The 24554-nt window shown below is 38.2% G+C and overlaps 1 protein-coding gene across 1 annotated transcript in view; it reads right to left on the bottom strand.

The window, feature by feature from the left end:
* The window catches only part of QSOX1 (quiescin sulfhydryl oxidase 1), a 58201-nt gene extending 48265 nt beyond the window's left edge, over window positions 1-9936 (bottom strand). Inside the window, exon 1 of the mRNA XM_012547711.3 lies at window positions 9518-9936. Coding sequence (XP_012403165.1) covers window positions 9518-9818 — 301 coding nt within the window. The 5' untranslated portion in view covers window positions 9819-9936. The remainder of the gene's footprint in view (window positions 1-9517) is intronic.
* Between the last annotated feature and the right edge of the window lie 14618 nt (window positions 9937-24554).

Below are 24554 nucleotides of genomic sequence, written 5' to 3'. Positions count from 1 at the left end.
TACTTATGAGAAAAAAAGGAGGTGGCAATTATGAGGGAATCCTAACTCAAACACAAGGTAGGAATAGTGGTTTACCATTCTTCCCTATGATCCCCAAATTCCATCCAATCATTCAGTATTCTCATCTATAAAATGGGGATCATAATACCACCTGCCTCTCAAGGCTGTTGTCAGAATCAAATGAGATGATAATTATAAAGCATTTAGCACAATGACTGGCACACAGTGTTATATAAATGTTAGCTATTATTAACTATTATTATCTCCCTTCTTAGGGAGGGACTAACCTCCCCACATCCGTGGTCACACAGTAACAGCTTAAGTTCAGCCAAATACTCACACAAGCTGGTTTGCATCAACATTTAGCAATATTTATGGAACAGCCGTTTACACAGGGTGTGGGGTTAGGCCAAGGAGTAAGTCTGAGAAAATTTTTCCTTGCCAGGAGGCAAATCCATGCTCCTTCCTCTCCTGAACGACAGCTTTCAGAGATCCCCAAATCCCTGTATTAGGAGTTTAAATTGATTCCCTGGGCCCACTGAAGGGGAAAAGCAGTTGCCTGGGGACTGGGATTCAGTTAAGCAAGTAACAGATCAACTAGAAGCTACTAATCCCGACCTCCAAAGACAGTAACTACAGCTACATTGGGCCATATTCCATTTTTTTTTTTTTTTCCCAGAACAGAGAGCTCCAAGAAGCTGGGGAAGTACCACCCCAACTCCTCTGTTTTTCAGGTTGACCATCAAAGTGTAGAGGAGAAAATCCACAAAATGGAAGTCTGAAGGACTTTTTTTGGAAATAGAAAGACAAAAGTCCACTTAATTCACCTTGGTTGTGAAGGTAAGGGATGCTAATGAGAGCATAAGAGCAATATATATTGTTAAGGACCGTGCCTAGGTGAAGGGGCAGGTCAATTCGCCGAAAGTCTCCACAGCTGTAAATCATAATATCTGAAGGAGTTGCAAAGCAGCCTTTATTGACACAGGTGTTGCTTGTGGATTGGGAATGAAATAAATTGGAGGCAGAGGGAAGAGGAGAGAGGTCAGAGAACAGCAACTGCCTCTCAGTTTCCTTGTATTATCATCATTATCCTCTCACATGAAGAGCTCCATTCTACATGTCTGAGTTAGACCTCCAGCAGCCACTGGCAGGGGGCTCCCGTATCACAATAGTATATAGGAGAGTCAACCTAATATAATGGAAAACATTAATCAGAAAGACCTAAGTTCAAATCTAGCCTTAGGCAACTTACTATGTGTCTTTGGACAAGTCATTTAAACTGTCTGCCTCAATTTCCTCATCTGTAAAATGGAGAAAATAATAGCACCTTCCTCCCAGTGTTGTTATGAAGCTAAAAAGAAATAATCATTGTAAAGCACTTGGCACAGTGCCTGGCACAAAATAAGTGCTAGCTATCAGCTTTTATTATTAAATCACTTAACTGCTCTGATATTCACTGTACTTAAAATTCAATCGTACCCTAGGTTTAGAGTTGGATGAGACCTTAGATGGTCAACTGGTTCACCCCTTCCTTTTACAGATGAGAAATCTAAGGCTAGAGGTGAACAAGTTATTCTCTTCCTCCACTAAATCTCCTCACTCAACTCTCTTCCTCTTCTAAATTGAAAAAATAACCTTCTCAAGGACAGGTACTGTCTTTTTTTGTTGTTGTTTCTGTCTCAGCATCCCAGCCCAAGCATTTTAATGTTTATCAAATTGAATCAGTTCCTCTCCTTTCCAATGACCAGCAGGGGGGAAAAGGAAAATAGCAGTTCTACCCCTGACTGCCATTGCCTCCTGTAAGTTACCACCCACTAGAAAGGGATCAGTTGGAGAGAACTAGATGGTTTAGGCATCTTGTTCTAGGAAGCATGCACTTGACTGGAGTTGGCTGGAGGACATTACCTGCGAGGTCAGGTTTGAGCAAAGCTTCCTCTAAACTCATCTCAATAAAGAAAGGGGAAGTAGGAATGGAGTGAAGGGGCACGGATAATAGCCAAGCTTAGGTCATCCGCACAAACATAGCTAGGCAGATTCATTTCTATGATGGCACAGTTTCACCGTGAGAGTCCCTCTCTAAAAGTCCAGGTTACAGCTCCTCTCATCCACTCTCAACTCTACCATGGATTCTTTCCCATTTTTTCTGTATATATATATAGCTCATTTGGAAGGAGGTGATTTTTGTTGTTGTTGTTGTTGTTGCTGTTTTGTTGTTGTTTGTTTGTTTTTGGCATGCTATCTCTCCCATTAGATTGTAAAATCCCTAAGGGAAGGACTGATTTTTGTCTTTTTTTAAAATTCCCAATAGGTGTTGTTCAGGTGTATCTGACTCTTCATGGATCATACTATGCATAGAGTTTTCCTGGCAAAGACTGGCTTGCCATTTCCTTCTCCAGTGGATGAGGGCAAACAGAAATTAATTTACTTGCTCAGAGTCACACAACTAGTAAGTATCGGAAGCCGGATTTGAATTCAAGTCTTCCTGACTACAAACTCATTATTCTATTCTCTGAGTCCCCTAGCTCTACACCTAGTAGTAGGCTGGCATAGTATATATACCCTCAATAAATATTACTTAACTGATTGACTGACACATGCAAGGAAAGAGGGAAAGCCCAATTGTTCTCTGGGATAGTATGACCTTGATGAAGGCTTGAAGTAGAAGATTAGATTCTTACTATTATTTCTTCGAATCATCACAACGTTTTCCTTTGGAGGCAAGGTAGGGAAAGAGACAGATGAGGCTGGAAACAGAGAAGGCTTCTAGCTAACTCTTTCTTCCTATAGCTAAAAACCACTGGCCTGTATTGCTAAGACATTCTATGACAAAGATTTCACCAAAACAGGATTTCACTGTAGTCCTAACAGCCCAACACCAAGACTGCTATAAAAGGAAGGACAGAAATGGTAAAGCATGATTCTCTCTCCAATTATAATAGTCTACTGATAATGACACATATGTTTGATATTACTAGTAATACTCACAAGGTACCAGTCCCTGCCCTCAAGAAGATTTCATTCCACAGGGAAGATAGGTATAAAGACCAAGAAATACAAGATGCCTAACAGGGTTATAAGCTCAATGTTTTACACGCAGCAGGCACTAGATTTCCTCATCTCTGACATGAAACCATGCAGCTATTAGTTCCTGGCGATGTTGTCAAGAAGAGGTTAATCTTTGTCAGGTGCTCCAAGATCTTGAGATGAAAAATGTCCCGCTGAACCATTAATGCCTACATCTTAATGGGCACTAATGATATTTAAATGTCTTGCTGAAACACTAATTGTTTTGGATTTTACTATTCATAGGACCATTATCAGTAATAATAATAATAGGAAGGAGTTTTTTTCCCCCACCTGTTACATCAATCAAATACAGGTACCTTTGAGTTAGAGTTAAGCCCTGTCTGAATAGGAATGCCTCTTGGGGAAAGGTGCTTTCAAATTGCCTGGTGACTCAGGTGCGGTGTTTTTGAATGTCTAACAACATCAGCATGTCCTATGATGTGAGCCCAAACCTGAGCTCTGGCAGGAAAACACTCTGTGGTGTTATGATTGCCCTGGACAGGGCAATTCTGTGATTCTGTCATTTCTCCTAAAGCAGCACATGGGAGGAAGCAAAGGAGGAGGTGGGACTCAAGGGAAGCTAGCATAGCTATGAAATTAGCTGGCCAGCACTTATATAGCCCTTGAAAGCTTACAAAGCACTTTACACATGTTATTTCATTTGATCCTTACAATGACCCTGTGAGGTCTGTGCTATTATTATCCCCATTTTACAGAAGAGGAAGCTGAGGCTTGAGGAAGTTAAATGTTTTTCCCAGGGTCACATAGAATGTACGTGTTTGAGGCAAAATCTAAATTCAGGTCTTCTTGATTTTAAGTACAGCATCTTACTGACTACCACTATGTACCCTGTTAACTGAAAAGGACATAACAAGCTTGAGGGAATTTATCACAAAGTCACTCTGTCAGGTCATTTCCCCAAAAGAACATAAGCTTCTTGAGGGAAGCCATTGTCTCTCCCGCGCCTGGAATGCATATCCTTTTTAACTCGACCTCTTAGAATATCTCCTTATCTTCAATACTCAGCTCAAATGCCATATACCGAAGCACAAGACCATTCATGGTCTTCCAACTGCAAGGGGGGGGGGGCCTCTAAAATTACCTTGCATTCATCTCATATATTGTATTTTGTATACATCCTTTCTTCCCTCTTAGAATATAAGTTCTGTAACCACAGGGGCTCTTTCACTGTTATCACTATTTTCTACTCAAGGCTAGCACGATCCCAGGCATCTTTTCTTCCTTCCCTCTTTCCTCACTCCCTTTCTCCCATCCTCTCTCCCTTCCTCCCTCCCTCCTTTTCTTCCCTCTTTATTTTCTTCCTTCCTTCCCTCTTCCTTTCCTTCTTCCCTTCCTTCCTTTCCTTTCTTCCCTCCCTCTTCTTTCTTTCTTTCTTTCTCTCTTTCTTTTTCTCTCTTTCTTTCTTTTCTTCCTCCCTCCCTCTTCTCTTCCTCCATCCCTTCGACCCTCCCTCTCTTTTTCCTTCCTTCCTTCCTGCAAGGCAATTATAGTTAAATGACTTGCCCAGGGTCACACAGCTAGTAAGTGTTAAGTATCTGAATTAACTCAGGTCTTCCTAACTTCAGGGACAGTGCTCAATCCACTCTTCCATGTAGCTGTCCCTGTTTTCTCTGTTTCTCATACACAACACTCCATCTTCCATTTCCGTATCTTGGTACCAATTATCCTCCATGCCTGAAATGTGTCCCCCTCTTCACCCCAGGTTCAAAGAGATCTTCTCTTCCTCAAGTACCATCTTCTGTCCAAAGCCTTTTCCAATGTCCCTTTATTCTAGGGTATTCTTTGTCAAACAATTTTGCCTATATTTGCATTTATCCACTTTATATTCAAGCTGCACATATATAGATTGTGCCCATATATGCCTCCATATTAGAAAATAAGGTCTTTTTGAGAAATGAGTGTTTCATTCTTTATACTTTTATCCTAGTGCTTTTCACATAGTGGACACTTTATAAATGTTAGTTGATTGAATTCATTTCAAGTCTGATCCAACCCAGATTTTTTGTCTAGTTTCATTCTACTCCCTATTTGCTTTCTATATGCTAGCCAAACTATACTACTAGCTTTTACCCAGCCTCATCTTATATTCACCCACTTTTGAAGCTTCCTGCAAGTAAGTTACTTCCTATTTCTCAAATATATTCTTTTGCTGATCTCTCTCTCTCTCTCTCTCTCTCTCTCTCTCTCTCTCTCTCTCTCTCTCTCTCTCTCTCTCATCTCTCTTTCTGAACTGGTCTCTCTTCCTTCTCTCTGATTCTGTCTCTCTTCCTTCTATTCTTTCTTTCTTCCTCCCTCCCTTCCTTCCTTGCCTTCTTTCCTTCCTTCCTCCTTTCCTCCCTTTCTTCTTTTCTTCCCTCCCTCCCTTCCTTTTTTCCTTCCAAGGTTCCTTTCTTCTTTTCCTTTTTCCTTTTCCTCCTCCTCCTTTTCTTCCTTTGTCTACTTATCTGTGTGTGTGTCTTGTGTCTGTATTTGCTAAATTTAATATTACCAAGTGTCAAAATGTGTTAGGTTCTTTTTTTTGTACATAGCATATACAGATTTATGAAAGGGGATAGAATCATACTGGTAAATTACTAATAAGGTAAATCTCTTCTAAATACAGATCAGTACATTCTCTTCAACATACAGTCTTGAGTAAACTGAAAAAGTTAAGTATCTTGCCTAGATTCACAGAATCAGAATGCATCAGAATCTTCCTGATTCTAAGGTCAACTCTCCATCCTTCAGGCCAACACTATCTCTCATCAAAATATATGGTATAATGTATAACATATATGAGATTGCTTGCTGTCTTGGGGAGGGAGGATTGGAACTCAAAATCTTACAAAAATAGATGGTGAAAACTATCTTTATATGTAATTGAAAAATAAAAATAAAATACTACTGAAAAGAAAATCCAAAAAAAGATATAAAAAAGAAGCAATAGATATATAAAAGGCAAAAAAAGATTGTAAAAATAAAGTGATCTGTAAGAAATAATGACAGGGGTGGATTCTGAAAAGCCTGCAAAAACTTATATGATGCAGGGTAAAATGAGCACAACCAGAAAACAATTTTTATGATGACAATATTGTATAGACAGACACTTTTGAAGGAATTAAACATTCTGACGAGTGCAGTCACCAACCACAATTCAATTATGGACCAATGATGAAGCCTTCTGCCTACCTACCTCCTGACTGAGAAATCATGGACTTGAGATGCAGAATTACACATAAAAATTTTGGACATGGTCAATATGAGAATTTGTTTTGCTTGACTTTGCATATTTGCTAGGAATGTTTTGTTTTTGTTTTTTCAGTTAGAGAAAAGGCTGTATGGAAAAAAATATTAATTGGGGGGGGGGGGGAAGAAAAGATTAAAAAAACCAGATTCCAGTCATAGAACTGAGGTCTAAATATGGACAATACAGGCAGGCCAAAGGGAACAAGTTATCTTTCTTCTCAGTAGCTTCTCATTATCAACTGATAGATTTTAAATGAAAACTGCCTAATCCTGGCAAGAAGTAAGGTAGATACAATCTAGGGATAACTGTGACTGAGAGACCAGTATAAGCTTCTTATCTCTCTCTATCATTCTCTTCATACCACTACCACTTCCCCCACACCCACTATTTCCCTTAATTGGAAGAAGACGCGTGCCATATTCCTAGGAACCCAGCTCTTTGCTGACCAGGAATCAGGCTCTGCCTCAGAGAGCCACCTTAAGTTTGGCAAACCCCGCACAGGAGTAGGCTGGGTCAGTATCTGGGTGTGAATTTCAAGGGAAAACTCTTGGGGTGCAGGAGGCTGGGCTGGTGAGTCAGCTGGAAAGAAGTGGTTCCCTCCTGAACCCTCAGATGGAGGAGATATCATAGACAATAATTGTCTAGTTCTATAACCTGGCTCTACAGAATCAATGATTTAGATTTGAAAGGGATGTTTGAGGTCATTTAATCTAACTCTCAATTTACAATTAGAGAAACTAAGACCCAAAGAGATAGTGATCTGCCTAAGTGTCACATAGTGATATATAAAAGCAGAACCGGAATTTGAATATGGACCCTCTTGATTTCAAATCCTGTGCCCCTTCCATTGTACCCCAAAGTTTTTCAGCTCATTCAACCCCTCTTACCCAAAAGTCTTTCAAGTATGAACAAAGAATAGGATTTCCCTTTCTCCTAACTATGTTGTGACACATAATATGTTTCTTTGACTTTACTCAGCCTCTGTCACTTCAATTCCATACTAGGCATTCATTACTTCCGGCCCTGACCCATCATGGGCTGACATCACTGAAGTACTTTATTCAAGGTCCTTGCTCAAAGGTAGATGAATTTTTTGCAATGGGGGACACACATATTTTTGTGTCAATAAATAATTGGGAGAATGCAATTAATGCTTAAGTGAAATTATAAGACTTTTTGTAAAATCTAAATTTTAAAAACTGAGTCCAACTCTGTGAAATAGAAAGAGATTAGGATTTAGGGTCAGGAGGACCTAATTCAAAACCTCTATCTGCCATTTATAATCTATATGACAATAGGAAAACTATTTTACTTTTCTGAGTCTCCACTATACAAATAAAGGAGTAGACTCAGATGGGCCTGAAAGTATATTCCAATTCTAGATCTATAATCACTGCTATGACCTGATAAAAATATCATAATTCCTGAACTCTAGTGAGACACTATTTGGATCTGCAAACCAGTATGCCACCAAATGAACTGTAATCCATTCAGCAGGGGCCTAGCTTCCATCATCTCCATAAGTTTGAGTCTCTTGAAATATCAGTATTTCAAATAGAGTTCTGTGAGATTCCCACTTTTAATTACAAAATAGTGGCCAGTTTGGAAACAGTGAACAAGAAGCAAAGACAGAATTTGTGGCAGCCTTAGAAGATTTTGATTCAAGGTAAAAAAAAAAAAATCTGATTTTTTTTTTGAAAGAAAGAGGAACAGGATCAGAAAATTGGAAAATATATTAGTTACCTTGAGAAAAAAAATCTAATTTTTTATTATAAACTTTGTTATCCTCAGAGTTGGGAAAGCCTAAGATTGGGACCAGAGGACTAGGTTAGGAGTGGGGAAATGTTCACAAGGAAAAAGAAATAAAATATCAAAAAGAGAAGAAAAAGAGATTAGATGTGAAAGAAGAAAAGGTGCTTCAGAACAAGGCAGTGAGGATGGGTTAGTCAGAAAAGTTTCTATTAGAGTGAGGTACCAGAACATAGCTAAGCAATAAAGAAAGGGGATCAAATGAAGGTATACATCAGTTATGATCTCTGTGATCTAACAGAAAAAATTTTTTTTCTATCCTCAGTGACACAATTATAGAATTATAGATGGACAGAGAGCTAAGGAAGAGATAACTGATTCAAAGGAAACATGTCAACACAGTGGATCTGTGACAGATGGGACAGGAAGAGGAAACAGTACGGGGTTCAGAAAGGTATATGAAGTGAAAACAGCAGTAGCTCTTAAAGTACATAAAAAAAAAAAACTGCCATTAATCTGGGGAGAGAGACAGACAGAGTCAGAGAGAGAGAGACAGAGAGAGAGAGAGAGAGAGAGACAGAGAGAGAGAGAGAGAGAGACAGAGAGAGAGAGAGAGAGAGAGAGAGAGAGAGAGAAGAAGAGACAGAGGAAGAGAGAGGAGCTAAAGAGAGAGAGAGAGAGAGAGAGAGAGAGAGAGAGAGAGAGAGAGACAGACAAGAAGAGATAGAGGAAGAGAGAGGAGCTAGAGAGAGACAGACAAGAAGAGACAGAGGAAGAAGAGGAGCGAGAGAGAGAGACAGAGACAGAGAGAGACACAGAGAAAGAGAGACAGAGAGAGAGAGAGAGAGACAGAGAGAGAGAGAGAGAGAGAGAGACACACACACACACACACAGAGACAGAGAGAGAGACAGAGACAGAGAGACAGAGACAGACAGAGACAGAGACAGGGAGAGACAGAGACAGAGAAAGACAGACAGAGAGAGAGAGAGACAGAGAGAGAGAGACAGAGAGAGAGAGAGAGAGAGAGAGACAGAGACAGAGAGAGACAGAGAGAGACAGAGAGGAGTTAGAGGCCCAGAATCCTAGTCAACAGAAAAGAAAAGACCAGGTCCAAGGATAAAAGTATATGTGGGGCTGGGAAGAAAGAGGGGAAAAAGAGACGGGCCTGGGAATAATAAAGCTGAGGGAGGCGTGGAGGCGGGGGGAGGAGGCACCTTTAGGGGAAGAAGAAGGATGCTTGACCAGAGAGGAGAGTGAGAGAGCAATTCCCTGCAGTGAAGGGAATGGGTGGGTGGGGAGAGGAGGAGACCAACGCCATCGAAGAAGAGAGACCGCGAAGGAAAGAGGAAGAAAAGGCTCCCGACTGCAAGCTACGGAGAAGAGTCCGGGAGGCTTGTGGGCCCGGGGAGCCGGGACTCCCTGGCAGAGGGCTGGGATGGGGAGCAGTCGCTCACCTTTGACTTCGTTGGCCAGGGCTTTCCATTTGGGGGCGAAGGCGATGCAGTGTCCGCACCAGGAGGCGAAGAACTCCACCACCCAGGAGCTGGGGGAGCCCAGGACAGTTGACTTCAAGGAGCTATCCGTTAGCAGCACCAGGGGGTCTTGGGCCGAGTAGAGCATGGCGCGTAGTCGCGCCGCGCCCGCCGCGGGTACCAGGAGCGCGGCTAGCAGCAGCAGCCCAAGCGGCCGCCTCAGCGCTCCAGAGCCGGAGCCCGGGCCCATGGTGGCGGCGGAGCAGCGGCCGCGCCTCCCCATTCTCGGCAGGCGCCTGCTGCCAGCGGCTGCAGACAAGTTTGCAGTTCCCCGGGAGCTGCCCAAGCGCAGCGGCCGGCCGCAGCCGGGTACTCCCACAGTCTGGCTGCCTGCGCCCGCCCTCCCCAAGGAGGAGCGAGGAGACTCCTCCCCCTGAAGGTTCCGCCCGCCAAGGCAGAAGCTGTGTGGAGAGGGGGGCCTTCTTCTTCATTTCCCTTTCCCCCTTCCCCCCCTCCGTCTAAAGAGGCAGCTCTGAATTTGGGGAACAGGGGGAGGATCCTAGTTTACGTGTGCGTGTCGTTCTTGACAAGTGTGGGACACCGATGTAGGGGTGCCCCAGTACCGAGACCTTTTCAAGGGTGCCCTTCCATGCTGGGCCGACTTTTCAACAGGTAGTTCTCCCATTTCGGAACCTTAGCACATCTTCCCCACCCCACTTCCTCTTCCCCAAGTTCATAGGGCTGTTATCCCCGGCCTCAAAGTCCGGTGCTGAGCCCTGCCAAGAAAGGTAGAGCACGATTGGGAAGGAGCCCTCTGCCTTGTAGAACCTGCTTGGGCCTGGGAGGTAATAGAAATGCCACTGAGTCGTCGTGGTTGGCTCTCCTTTTTTGGTAGATAAAGAGATAAATAAGCTCTGCTTTCCTAGGGCCAGAGGCACTTCACAGCCCCATCTCAATAATTTCTTCTCTCCACCATGAAGCTTGAGGAGAGCCAATAGCTGAGGTTTGAACTTGTGTCTTTCCTTGACATGAGTTAGGCCCCTCTCACTATTTATTTTGGACATTATTCCTCTAGCTCCTTCTCTTTCCTCTCTTCTTCTGAACACTCAAGTCACTCATGCCATTCCATGGTTTTTCAAGATCCTTTCCCCTCTGCTTTCACTTTGCCATCTCAACCAGATCTCCCCACCCCTTAGAACCAGGGTTCTGGATCTTAAGGAAGTTTTGCTCTTATTATTCTCTTTATCTGTTCAGTCTGCTGAATCCCTACCCAAACTTTAATGACCCTACTCTAAAAATCCTTCCTGATTCCCCAGTTCAGATCTCCCCATAGTATTGTATTTGATGCTTCTTTTTTGTCTTATTTTTGTGGGAACCTGAAGGACCCTAGGAGTTTCCTTACACGAGAGACAGAAATATCAGGAGAATCTATCACTAGAGCCCCTACTCAGCAACTAGAATTTCCTTTTTAGGTCAACTACTCATTCCCATACCCATTCACAAGACACAAGTACTCAACATTTCAGAGTTTGTGGGATACCACTGGAAATAAAGTTGCCTCAGTGTTTTCTAGATTAAAGGAGAGGGAAATAGTGAGATCTACATATAGACATGCAGGCTTGGGATTTTTTTCTCATTTACATGACTTTGATATTGGAGACTTTCCACTCCCCATGTGAGGCATAAAAAGTCATTGTAATTAAGCTTAATTCTTGAGGTACTGGGATTCTGGTCACCATGCATTTGGTGCATTTGGTGCAATTGGATACTTGAGACAGGATTGCTTATAGACTTGCAGGCAAGCAACAGCTGATTTGGGGATTGGGGTCTGCCATACTTCAGCAATCATTAGCAAATCTGTTGGTGGACCAAAAAACAAAATTAAAAATAATTTTTTTTAAAAAAAGGAATGAGCCAAGATTGAAATCAGGGATTTCATGAATCTGAGGCATTTGGTGGCCTGTTAAATCCTGGAGCAGAAACAAGAACAGAGCAGCTGGGACTAGGCAGTTACTGAAAATCCTTTCTGGTTGGTGATGGAGCTTCAGAAGACAAAATACAATTCCTCTGTTTTCCTTGCATATCATTTCTTACTTTGAGTGGGGTCCTGAACTCCAAACTTATTTTTGTAATGAGTTTGGGCATTTGGGGGTACCTCCTACCCCAGAATTTCAGAGATCTAGGAAGATAAACATAAGAAATAATGGCTAGAAACAGAAAGTTTCACATAACGATATCTGTACTCATTTTCTTTCATTTTTTTTACTTCTTTCAATGAATTATGTGGCCATGATATGCTGAGAACTTGTGTCCAGTGAATGGGGATGGGAATGGGTAGTTGACTGAAAAATAAGATTCCAGGTGGTGGGTAGGTGCTCTGGAGTGATAGATTCTGTGTTCCTGATATTTTCAGTAGTATTCTGTGTCATATCCTAGCCAAATTCCTAACCCAATTAGAAACCCAGTTGCTCATCCATATGAAGGTGGGAGGAGTAATCTAGGCATTTGCTGGCTGAGTGCTCTCTAGTGATCAGTAGTGACACCACAACCTTTTGGTATGTTACAACTATACCTGTGCTAGATAGACACTGAGGTTACCCAAGGCCTGGTTGCTCAAAGAGGGTGTCACCTAGTGGACAGCCCAGATATAATACTCCTTTGATAGATGATTGATACAGTATCATACCGCCTTTCTATATAGACTTAAAGGAAACAGGACCTGAGCTTATTTGAACTTCCTAAACCAAAGTGTCACTGCTGTGTCAAGAATCAGGTGTTAGTGAACAAAGTAACTTCTTCATAAATGATTCAAAAAGCATTATTAAGTGCCTCTACTAAGAGCCAGATACTCTGCTAAGTGCTAATGATACATAGACTAAAAACGGAAACAATTCTGGTCCTCAAGGAGCTTACATTCTGTGTGTATGTGGGGAGATCTTATTCAAATAAGTAAATACAAAACATATATAATGTAATATCGAATGAAGAAGGTGCTAACAATGGATAAAACTTAAGATAAGATTTATGTGGTGATTGAGCAGAGAAACTCTCTCTTACTAGAGAGAGACTATGTATAAGTTGATTCTTTGCCCCTCAGCATTTTCATCTGTAAAGTGAGGATAAAAAGAGCTGACTTTCATACCTTGTTTAGATTGTTTAGAAGGAAACTCTTTCCAAACTTTAAAGTGCTCTATAAATGTGAATTATTATTTCATTGTTTTGGTAAATATCAGATTTTATACTCAGATCAATGAGTCACTAGATTTATCAGAAGTGCTTATCTTTATAATACTGTTGTAATTATATAAATTATTCTTCTGCTCACTTTACTTTGCATCAATTCATACATATCTTCTCAGGTTTTTCTGAAAACATTCCCTTCACTATTTTATAGCATAATAATATTTCATTACATTCATATATGATAACTTGTTTAGTCATTAATCAATTGATACATATTCCTTAGGTTTCCAATTCTTTGCCACCACAAATAGAGCTGATATAAATATTTTTGTACATATAGATCTTTTTCCTCTTTCTTTGATTTCTTTGGAGTGCAGATGCAATAGCAGAATTACTAGGTCAAAAGGTATGCACAGTTTAATAGGGGAATTTAGGGAATAGTTCCAAAATGCTATCCAAAATGGTTGGACTAGTCCATAGATTCACTAACAATGCCTGTTTTCCCAAAGCCCTTCTAAAATTGTTATTTCCTTTTTTTTTGGGGGGTCAATTTAGCCAATCAAACGGGTTTGAGGTAGTACCTCAGGATTGTTTTAATTTCCATTTCTCTAATTATTAGCGATTTAGAACATTTTTCATATGGCTCATAGCATGGATTTCTTCCTCTGAAAACTGCCTTCATTCTTTGATCATTTATCCTTGGGGAATGACACTTATTCTTATGAATTTAACTCAGTTCTCTATATATCTTAGAGATAAGAGCTTTACCATAGAAACTTGTTGTAAAGATTTCCCCCTGCAAAAGTCAGGAACTATATAAGCAAAACTACAAAACACTCTCCACACAAATAAAGTCAGATCTGAACAATTGGAAAAATATCAAGTGCTCTTGGATAGCTCAAGTGAATATAATAAAGATGATAATATTACCTAAACTAATCTGTTTATTTAGTGCTATATCAATCAAACTCCCAAGAAACTATTTTACTGTCCTAGAAAAAATAACAACAAAATTCATCTGGAAGAACAAAAGGCCAAGAATTGCAAGGGAATTAATGAAGAAAAAAAGCAAATTAGGTGGTCTAGCTGTGTCAGACCTAAAACTATATTATAAAGCAGTGGTCATCAAAACCATTTGGTACTGGCTAAGAAACAGAATAGTCGATCAGTGGAATAGATTAGGTTCACACGACAAAACAGTCAATGACAATAGTAATCTAGTGTTTGACAAACCCAAAGACCCCAGCTTTTGGGATAAGAACTCACTATTTGACAAAAACTGCTGGGAAAATTGGAAACTAGTATAGCAGAAACTAAGCATTGACCCACACCTAACACGGTATACCCAGATAAGGTCAAAATGGGTTTGTGATCTAGACATAAAGAATTATATTATAAACAAATTAGAAGAACATAGGACAGTTTACCTCTCATATCTGCAGAAGAGGAAAGAATTTGTGACCAAAGAAGAACTAGAATCATTATTGATCACAAAATAGATAATTTTGATTATATTAAGTTAAAAAGTTTTTGTACAAACAAAACTAATGCAGACAAGAATAGAAGAGAAGCAACAAACTGGGAAAATATTTTTATATTGAAAGGTTCTGATAAAGGCCTCATTTCTAAAATATATAGAGAATTAAGTTTATAAGAATTCAAGCCATTCTCCAATTGATAAATGGTCAACAGATATGAACAATTTTCAGACAAAGAAATTGAAACTATTTCTAGTCATATGAAAAGGTGCTTCAAATCACTATTGATTAGCAAAACGCAAATTAAGACAACTCTGAGATACCACTACACACTCAGATTGGCTAAGATAACACAAAAAGATAATGATGAATGTTGGAGGGGATGTGGGAAAACTGGGACACTGACACATTGTTGGTGGAACTGTGAATGGATCCAACCATTCTGGAGAACGATTTCGAACTATGCTCAAAAAGTTATCAATAACTGTGCATCCCCTTTGATCCAGCAGTGTTACTACTGGGCTTATATCCCAAAGAGATCTTATAGGAGGGAAAGGGACCCACATGTGCAAAAATGTTTGTGGCAGCCCTTTTTGTAGTGGCCAGAAACTGGAAACTGAGTGGATGTCCATCAATTGGAGAATGGCTGAATAAATTATAATATATGAATGTTATGGAATATTATTGTTCTATAAGAAATGACCAGCAGGATGATTTCAGAGAGGCTTGAAGAGACTTACATGAACTGATGCTAAGTGAAATGAGCAGAACCAGGAGATCATTATATATGACAACAACAAGACTATATGATGATCAATTCTGATGGACATAGATCTCCTCAACAGTGAGATGATTCAAACCAGTTACAATTGTTCAGTGATGAAGAAAGCCATCTACACCCAGAGAAGCTGTGGGAACTGAGTGTGGACCACAACATAGGATTTTCACGCTTTCTGTTGATGTTTGCTTGCATTACTTTTTTTTCTTTCTAGATCCATTTTTTCTTGTGCTGCAAGATAACTGTATAAATATGTATACATATATTGAATTTAACATATATTTTTTAACATATTTAACATGTATTGGACAACTGCCATGGGGGGGGGGGGGGGGGAAAAATTTGGAAGAGAAAGTTTTGCAAGGGTCAATGTTGAAAAATTAGCCATACAATATGTTTTGTAAATAAAAAGTTTTAATTTAAAAAATAGATTGGCCTCTGCTTTCCTACTTCAATTTTAGCTGCATTTGTTTTGGTACATAGACAAAAAAAACACAGAAAAATATCAAAAGGATGTTCATAAGGGGATACAAATAAATCTTATTAATACCTTGTTGTAGAATCAGTATGTAGATTAAGAAAACAAACTGCTTAAAATAAGTCACAATTTATATGCAAATCCTCTTTTTTGTTGCTTGAATATTCAAATGTTTGTTAATAATTACAAAGTTTATATCCAAAGGACAATCAAACTATGCATTTCTTATGATCCAGAAGTTTGTCTACTGTGTCTGTATCTCAAGGAGATCATAGGGAAAGAAAGAGGATCTACATATGTGAGAATATTTATAGCAGCCTTTTTTGTAGTGGCAAGGAGCTGGAAACTGAATGGCTGCCCATCAGTTGGAGAATGGCTGAATAAGTTATGGTATATGAATGTAATGGAATATTATTGTTCTGTAAGAAACAATCAGTAGGATGATTTCAGAGAGGCCTGGAGAAACTTACATGAACTGATGCTAAGTGAAGTAAGTAGAACCAAGAGATCATTATATAAAGCAACAGGATTATGTGATCAGCTGTGATGAACTTGGCTCTTTTCAACAATGAGGTGATTTTGACCAATTCCAATAGACTCATGATGGAGAGAGTCATATGCATCTAGAAAGAAGACTATGAGTAATGTGGATGACAACATAGCTTTTTTTTACCTTTTTTCTTGTTGTTTACTTGCTTTTTTCTTTCTCATTTTTTCCTTTCTGATTTGATTTTTCTTGTGCAGCATGATAAATGTGGAAATATGTATAGAATAATTGCACATGTTTAACCTATATTGTATTACTTGCTGTCTAGGGGAGGGGAAGGGGGGAAGAGAGAGAGAAAAATTTGGGCACAAGCTTTGCAAGTGGGAATGTTAAAAACTATCTTTGCATAATTTTGAAAAGAAAAAGTTATTATTGAAAAAAATAATTGAGAAATGTTTAACTCAATAAATAAAAATAAAATAAAATCTTTCAAAAAAGATAAAAAAATTCACAACAAAACCCCCAAATTTTTTAGAGAAAAGAAAAATGAGACAAAAGCACCTGAGTTTATGGTCTAACAGGAAGATATAATGTAAACAAATAACTCTAATGCAAAAACCAACATCCACAGTGATAATATAAAGATATAGTAATATTTTATGAATGTTTCTTTATAAGAAAGAGAGATTTCCCTATAATAGGGACAGCCAAATCAAGTTTCAGGGAGGCAGTGGCACTGGATTTCAATAGGCAAAAAAGAGGGAAAAAATATTTCAGACATCAAAAATAATGTGAGCAAAGCAATGGAAAAGAAACATACCAGAAGGAAAAATATATTAAGGCATTTATTAAAAGTAGTTTGATTGAAATGTCTAATACAAACAAGATATAGTTAGAAATGTATATATTAACACTAGTTTATAAAGGGTATTGAGTACTGGTCTAGACTTTACTCAGCAATGGAGAACCATGAAGGTTTTTGAGCAGAAGTTACATCATCAGAACTGTGTGATCAAGGGTCTGGGGATATTTATATCCCCATTTCTCAGTCAGGATCATAGACTCTAGAGCTAGAAGGGTCAGAAGTCATCAAGTCCAACCCCTTTAATTTACAGATGAAAAAACTAAGTCTCAGAATGGTTTAAATGATTCTACCAAAGTTACAGAAAAATTAAATAAGAGATAGGATTTGAACACAGTTCTTTTGATTAAGTCCATATTGTTTCCCACTGTACTATACTACTTCCCAGGATTTTTGCCTCCATGTCCATTCTCAGGAATCTCTTACACCCCACTTCATTAATTCCTTTTGGAGGAAATTCCCTCCTTGAGGATCAGATTATGGGTCATTTCCAACTTCCCAGAGTTCTGGGTTTCCAAAAAAGGGTTGGGAACATGGCTTCCTCATTCCACAGTCAAAGTGAACTTTGATTCAAAGGACCCCAAGCAATCTTCTGCTATATACACATATTAATTTCATATAAATGTTTCTTAATTCTTTTTCCCAGGGTGAGTGCTAGTCAAATACCTCCAGGAATGCTCAGTTCTGAGAAGGCTGAGCAGGCTAAAGACACAAAGTCTATTATTGTTCTGTGTTTCAGTTTTATGACTAGAAACACTTAAAAAGTCAGAAATGGAATGGAAATTTGAAATATTAGATGGAGTAAAAAAAAAATCTCTTCTTACAGGGGAATAAGAATAGTACTAAGCATTCCTCAAAAATTAAGTCTTTTATTGACATAGAAATAAGACAGCACGGTAACTGGATCTTTGTACCCTTGTTGTAGAGTCCTGGAGTGGAAAATTCCAGTGGAAAATGAAGTCTGCTTATCAGTCTAGGAAAGAAAATAGAAGAGAGCATCATAGTCACTTTTTTCTCAACTATCTCTTTTTCTCATCAATCAATCAGTAAACAAGTATTTATAAAATGCCTACTACATATGTGCTAAGTGGTTGTTGGGAATACAAGTACAAAGAATGAAATATTCCTATTCACAATGAGCATTTATTCTAATAAAGGAACAAGAATACAAATAAGCATACTATCATGAGTAATAGTATTAGAGTTGGTAAAATATATAGCTCAATAGATCTCTGGGGCAAAGCCAAGCCTGATATGAATTGTTAGCTTGACTACTTTTATAGGCTCTGAGGACCATGTTCTCCAAATCTGTAGGGGCTTAGCCACCAACGATATTCGATATTTCCCAGAGGGAATACTCAGTGGGAGAAAGAGACAAAAAGAAAGATTGGGTGGAAGTAGGAGCGGGGACAAGGAGAAAGAATGGGCTTAGACCTGGTCTGTGTAATACTTAATGACAAATTAGACTTTTCTTACCTTTGTACTCTAAATTCCAACAAAACAAGTCAGTTGACTGTTCCCAGAACATAATCCTCCTTCTGTTGCCTCTGCACCTTGACATAGATAGGCTTTTCCCTCTGCCTGGAATATACTCTTTCCTCATTATTTGCTCTTAGAATCCTTTTAGTATCTTTCTTTAAGGGTTAGCTTATATGTCATCTCCTACATAAAGACTTTCCCTATTCCTTTAGGTGTTAACATTTGCTCTTTCTTTTTCTAATATATTTTTGTAATAAACTGCTGGACCCAAGGGAATTGGGATACTTGCCTCCTCCCTCTAAAGGGGCGCTTAGCTATCTGGGCCCATTGTCATGAGTCAGTTTCAGTACTAGGGCAGACATTTCTGAAGAGAAGAGACATGATCTTTTATTTCCCCCCACACACTCTAAGGTTCTTCACATCCTTATATCTGGGCTTCAAGGAGAATAATTTTAACCTCAGGTTGGGTTCATGTCTAGGGTCTCCTAAAAATGGAGTAATAAGGTCCTTAATGGATGTTGTAGAGGTATAGGATATTTCCTCCCCCAAAAGAAATGCTTAAAACAACAAGACTGACAATTATACATTGACAAAGAAAAAACAGTAACTAAAAATCATTATTATATTCTCCTAGGATATTAATACTTAAACACTAAAATAAGAAACTTGTGTTGGATCTATTGGATAGACTTTTCACCCTGATCTTGCCTCTATGTGGTAGGAATAATATTCTTGGTTCTGACTTTTGGCAAATCGAGCTAAGGCTTACTGTAATAATCTTCAAAATCAAACTACTAGTTTAGGGCATATAGGCAGTACTTAAGTATAAATTGAGGAGCCTAGAAACTTCTAGGGCTGCTAATTTCAGGTGAGTCCATCTCTCAGAATGTCTTACTTAGGAAAGGAAACACAAAACATACAAGAGAACCAGAGGCTGGAGACCCAGGTTCAAACCTCCCTAAGCAGCACATGAGCTTAAAGCCTCCATACTGCTAGGGGTGAGAGAAGGTGCCATTCTCCATCTCTCATGAGAAGAAATGGGGTAGGAATGGGGGTGAAGAGGGGAGGAGGGAGAAAGAGAGCTCACCTCTGTCTCTCTCTCTCACACACACACACACACACAGAGAAAGAGGGAGAGATGAGAAAGAGAGAGAAAGAAATGGGAGAGAGAGATGAGAGAGAGAGAGAGAGAGAGAGAGAGAGAGAGGATACGCCTCTGTCATATACATATACAGGACAGAGACAGACAGACACATACATACACACACAGATCTTGAAATATTTGTACTGTTTTAAAGAAAATTCCTGTTTCAAGAAGAGATGAAGTACAAAAGGAATATACTAAGGACCATGAGTAATGGAAGCTGCACACTTTTTGGGGTGAGTGGGGCAGTTACAGGATTAAAATGGTAGTAACAACTTTCCTTCTTGAATTCAGTTATTTGAGCTGAGAGCTTGAAAAAGATTAAAACTTTACTATTAAGACTTTGTAATACTCTGGTGATGTGGACATACCAAAACAAACATACTCAGGGTTTGGGGTTTTTTGTGTGTATTAGGCAATTGCGGTTAAGTGACTTAACTAGGATCATACAAGCTAGGAAAACTTCTAGATACTTCCTAGTGTCAAGTATCTGAGGCCATACTCAGTTCCTCCTGATTTCAGAGCCAGTGCTCTATCCACTCACTCTATCTAGCTGCCCTTATAATTGTTCTTTCTCAGCACAGGACTCAGTATAGAGTCATAGCAGAAAGAAAATCCAGACAGACCTCAGGGTATATAGTATTATTCCATTCCATACATAGCTCATCTGTCAGACTTGAAATACTAAAATAAGCAACTTTCAGAATAATAATAATTTTGTCACTTGGGAAGCTCCCTCTACTTAAGAAGGGAGATCCTGCCCAGTTCATAATTGGTAGTCTTAGAGAGTTTCCTGAAGCTCAGAGTCTCTCTGAGTAACTCTCTAAGTAAGTTGCTGTTGTTCACACAGTTTATAAATGTTAGAGAAGAGATTTGGAACCAAGTCTTCCTAACTCCAGATTCAAGACTTTTGTGTATCTACTATGACATATTTTCTTCCTGGCGACAGAAAATAGTACATGAAAATAGTTGAAATATTAAAAACATATCCAAATTAAATTATTTTCTTGATTACCATCTTGATTAATCTTTTGGTTAACAAATATTGACAGATTATTCCTTCTAAAATTTTTTTTTTCATTTTGAACTTAAATACAAAAAAGACCCCCCCCCAAAAAATAAAAGACCCAACCATATCCATGGACACAACACAACATAAAGAAAAGATTCAATATAAAACTATGAATTTCCATTTCAGACTATTTTTTAAAATACCACATAATAAATGCTATACATTGTTTCCAAAGCTTCCTTTCAAGTTTTCTTTTGTTCTCTGCTATGTAATTTTTGAATTTAGTATTTTATTTTTCCCCATTTATATGTAAAAACAATTTTAATATTCATTTTTAAAACTTTGAGTTCCAGATTATCTCCTCTCCTCTCTCCATTCCTACTTCCCCATTGAAAATGCAAACAATTTGATATAGGTTATACATTTGTAGTCAAGCAGAATAATCATGTTATGAAAGAAAACATAAGCAAAAAAAAAACCCTGAAGAAAAATAAAGTTTTAAAAGTATGTTTAAGTCTCATTCAGACATCATCAGTTTTTTCTCTGGATATGGATAGCATTTTTTATCATAACCCTTTAGAACAGTCTTGGATCATTGTGTTGCTGAGAATATTTATGTCATTCATAGCTGATCATCATACAGTATTGCTGTTACTTTGATACATGGTAAATTTTACTTTGATTCAGTTTGTAGAAGTCTTTCCAAGTTCTCCTGAGAACATTCTGCTCATTATTTCTTACAACCCAATACTATGCCATCACCATCACATATATCAATATATTCAGCCATTCCCCAATTAATGGGCATCCCATCAATTTCCAAATCTTTGCTTCCAGAAAGAAGCTTCTATAAATATATATTTGTACATATAGGTCCTTTTCCTCTTTGTTTTTTCTTTTGCAATACAGACCTTGCTAAGTCAAAGAGTATGCATGATTTTATAGCCTGTTGGGCCTAAGTTCCAAATTGTTCTACAGATTGGTTTATTCAGTTCACAACTCCACCAACAATGCATTAATGTCTCATTTTTTTCTCACATCCTCTCCACCATTTGTCATTTTTCTTTTTCTGTCCTATTAGCCAATCTAATAGGTATGCAATAGTACTTCAGAATTGTTTAATCACCCTTTTTTCTTTTATTCTTTTCTTTTTTTATTATAGCTTTTTATTTACAAAACATATGCATGAGTAATTTTTCAACACTGACCCTTGCAAAACCTTCTGTTCCAAATTATCCCCTCCTTTCCCCTATACCCCCCCAGATGGCAAGTATTCCAATACATGTTAAAATATATGTTAAATCCAATATGTGTATACATATCCATACAGTTATTTTGCTGCCCAAGAAAAATCGGATCTATAAAGAAAAAAAAAACCCTGAGAAGGAAAACAAAAATTCAAGCAAACATCAGAAAGAGTGGAAATGCTATGTTGTGGTCCACACTCAGTTCCCACAGTTTTCTCCCTGGGTGTAGATGGCTCTCTTCATTACTGACCAATTGAAACTGGCCCAAATCATCTCATTGTTGAAAAAAGCCTTGTCCATCAGAATTGATCATCATACAGTCTTGCTGTTGCTGTGTGCAATGATCTCCTGGTCCTGCTCATTTCATTCAGCATCAGTTCATGTAAGTCTCCTCAGGCCTTTCTGAAATCATCTTGTTGGTCATTTCTTACAGAACAATAATATTCTATCACATTCATATATCACAATTTATTCTGATATTCTCCCATTGATGGGCATCCACTCAGTTTCCAGTTTTGGCCACTACAAACAGGGCTGCCACAAACATTTTGGCACATACAGGTCCCTTTTCCTTTTTCAGTATCTCTTTGGGATATAAGCCCAGTAGAAACACTGCTGGGTCAAAGGGTATGCATAATTTGGCAGCCCTTTGGGCATAGTTCCAGATTGCTCTCCAGAATGGCTGGATATATTCACAGTTCCACCAACCATGTATTAGTGTCTCAGGTTTCCCATATCCCCTCCAACATTCATCATTATCTTTTCCTGTCATCTTAGCCAATGTAACAGGTGTGTAGTGGTATCTCAGAGTTGTCTTAATTTGCCTTTTTCTGATCACTAGTGTTAATCACCCTTTTTCAAAAGAAGCAGTACAATGGAGTTGAAAAAGCATTTGGTGCTAGTAGATCTCCACTCTAATTTTGGTTCTACTATTCTGCAGAGTTTTGTGAATTTGAACAACCCACTGAGCTTCTGTTTGTTGGTTTTTCCTTATGTGTAAAATTGAACGGGTGAAGATAAGAGAGAGGAAAGATGGGAAGACCTGGATTAGATGAAGCCAGGTCCTTTCCAACTCAAAAGTGCTATTCCCTGAACACTGTTGGGTGTTGTGGAAAAACACAGAGCCATACATGTTCCAAGAAAGAGCTCCTTTTCAGGGGTTGGTTGAGGAGCATACAGGTGGTATTAGTGAATAGTATTGGATATGCAAAAAAGAGCATCAATGAAATATGTTAAATGTTTTTGAAGAGGACCAGCAAACCAATGATATCACAAAGGGGATACACAAAAGAAAAATATAAATACAGAAGGGGAGACAAATAGAGAAACTTTCTGACAACCCTTTTAAATTTCTTATACATTTACAACTTTTATACTATATTTATGTATATATACAATACTAGTAAATATACTATATAGTTTATTACCATATTCTCTATATATTTATAATTAAGTGTATCTATGTAATATATATATATATATATATATATATATATATATATACATATTTTAAAATGAACAAACCAGATGCAACAGAAATTTGTTTTCTTCTAATACCCTTTTCTTCTTTTTTGTAAGTTAAAATGTTTGGGGTTTTTTGCTGACAAGTTCATAATGAAAAGAAAAATTTCAATGTGGTTTTACATCAAGGTGCAATATAATTGTCCATTACTCTTTTGAAGCTATGCAGCACATTGTATAGAATATTGAGCCTGGATTTAGTAAGTTCAAATCCTGAGCTCAAATATTTGAGTTCAAATCTAGCCTCAGCTTCTTATTATATGACTCCGAAAAAGTGCCTTAATTTCTGTCTGTCTTAGTTTCCTCCACTATGAAATAGGAATAATAATAGTACCTACCACACAAGATTGTTGTGAGGATCAAATGAGATAATATTTGTAAATTGCTTAGCACAACATATGGGACATAATAATTAACAAATGTTTGTTTCTTTCTTTCCTTTATTTTATGTAAAATTTCCAAACTTCCACAACAAATAATTACTGAAACCCCAAATTTCCCTCACTTATTTTCTTATTTGGATTCTTTTATTCCTATCTTTTAAAATATTTTTTCTATGTAAAGATAGTTTTCTTTCCTTAATAACTATAATGCCAGTTTTCTTTTTTTTCAAGTGTTCTTTTATACTTCATTTTTTATAATAGCTTTTTATTTTTTCGAAATACATGCAAAGAAAGTTTTCAATATCCACCCCTGCAACACTTTGTGCTCCAAAATTTTCTTCTTCCCTTCCCACCTCCATCCTCTCCTTAACAGCAAATTATCCAATATAGGTTAAACATGTGAATTGTTCTAAACATATTTCCACATTTATCTTGTAGCACAAGAAAAATCAGATAAAAAGAGGGGAAATGAGAAAGAAAAAAAACAAGCAAACAAACAACAACAGCAACACAAAAGCTGAAAATACTATGTTGTGATCCACATTCAGTCCCCATAGTCCTCTCTCTGGAAGCAGATGGCTCTTTCCATTATAAGTTCACCGGAATTGCCTTGAATCACCTCATTGTTGAAAAGAGCCAAGTCCCTCTGATGGCACTTTTCAAAAATTCATTTTATAATATTTATCTAGTTTACCAAATAGTTCCCAGTGCTTTCTCCCCAGACAACTAGGATGGCCTAGAGATCTTAAAATGAGCAGCTAACTAGCCTGGAGGAGAGAATCCTTCTAGGGAAGGGAAAAGAAGAGGGTATAATTGAAGTCTTTAAATATTTGAATAACTGTTGTGTGGAAGGGGGATTAGACCTGTTTTGCTTGATTCCAGATAGCAGAAATGGGTGTATTACAGAGAAGTGATAGAGTAGAAAACTTAGACTTGACATCAAAACAACAATCTGAGTGTCTCAAAG

Source organism: Sarcophilus harrisii, chromosome 4 (genome assembly GCF_902635505.1).
Source record: "Sarcophilus harrisii chromosome 4, mSarHar1.11, whole genome shotgun sequence".
Lineage (NCBI taxonomy): Eukaryota > Metazoa > Chordata > Mammalia > Dasyuromorphia > Dasyuridae > Sarcophilus > Sarcophilus harrisii.
This window is presented reverse-complemented; position numbering and strand designations above follow the sequence as displayed.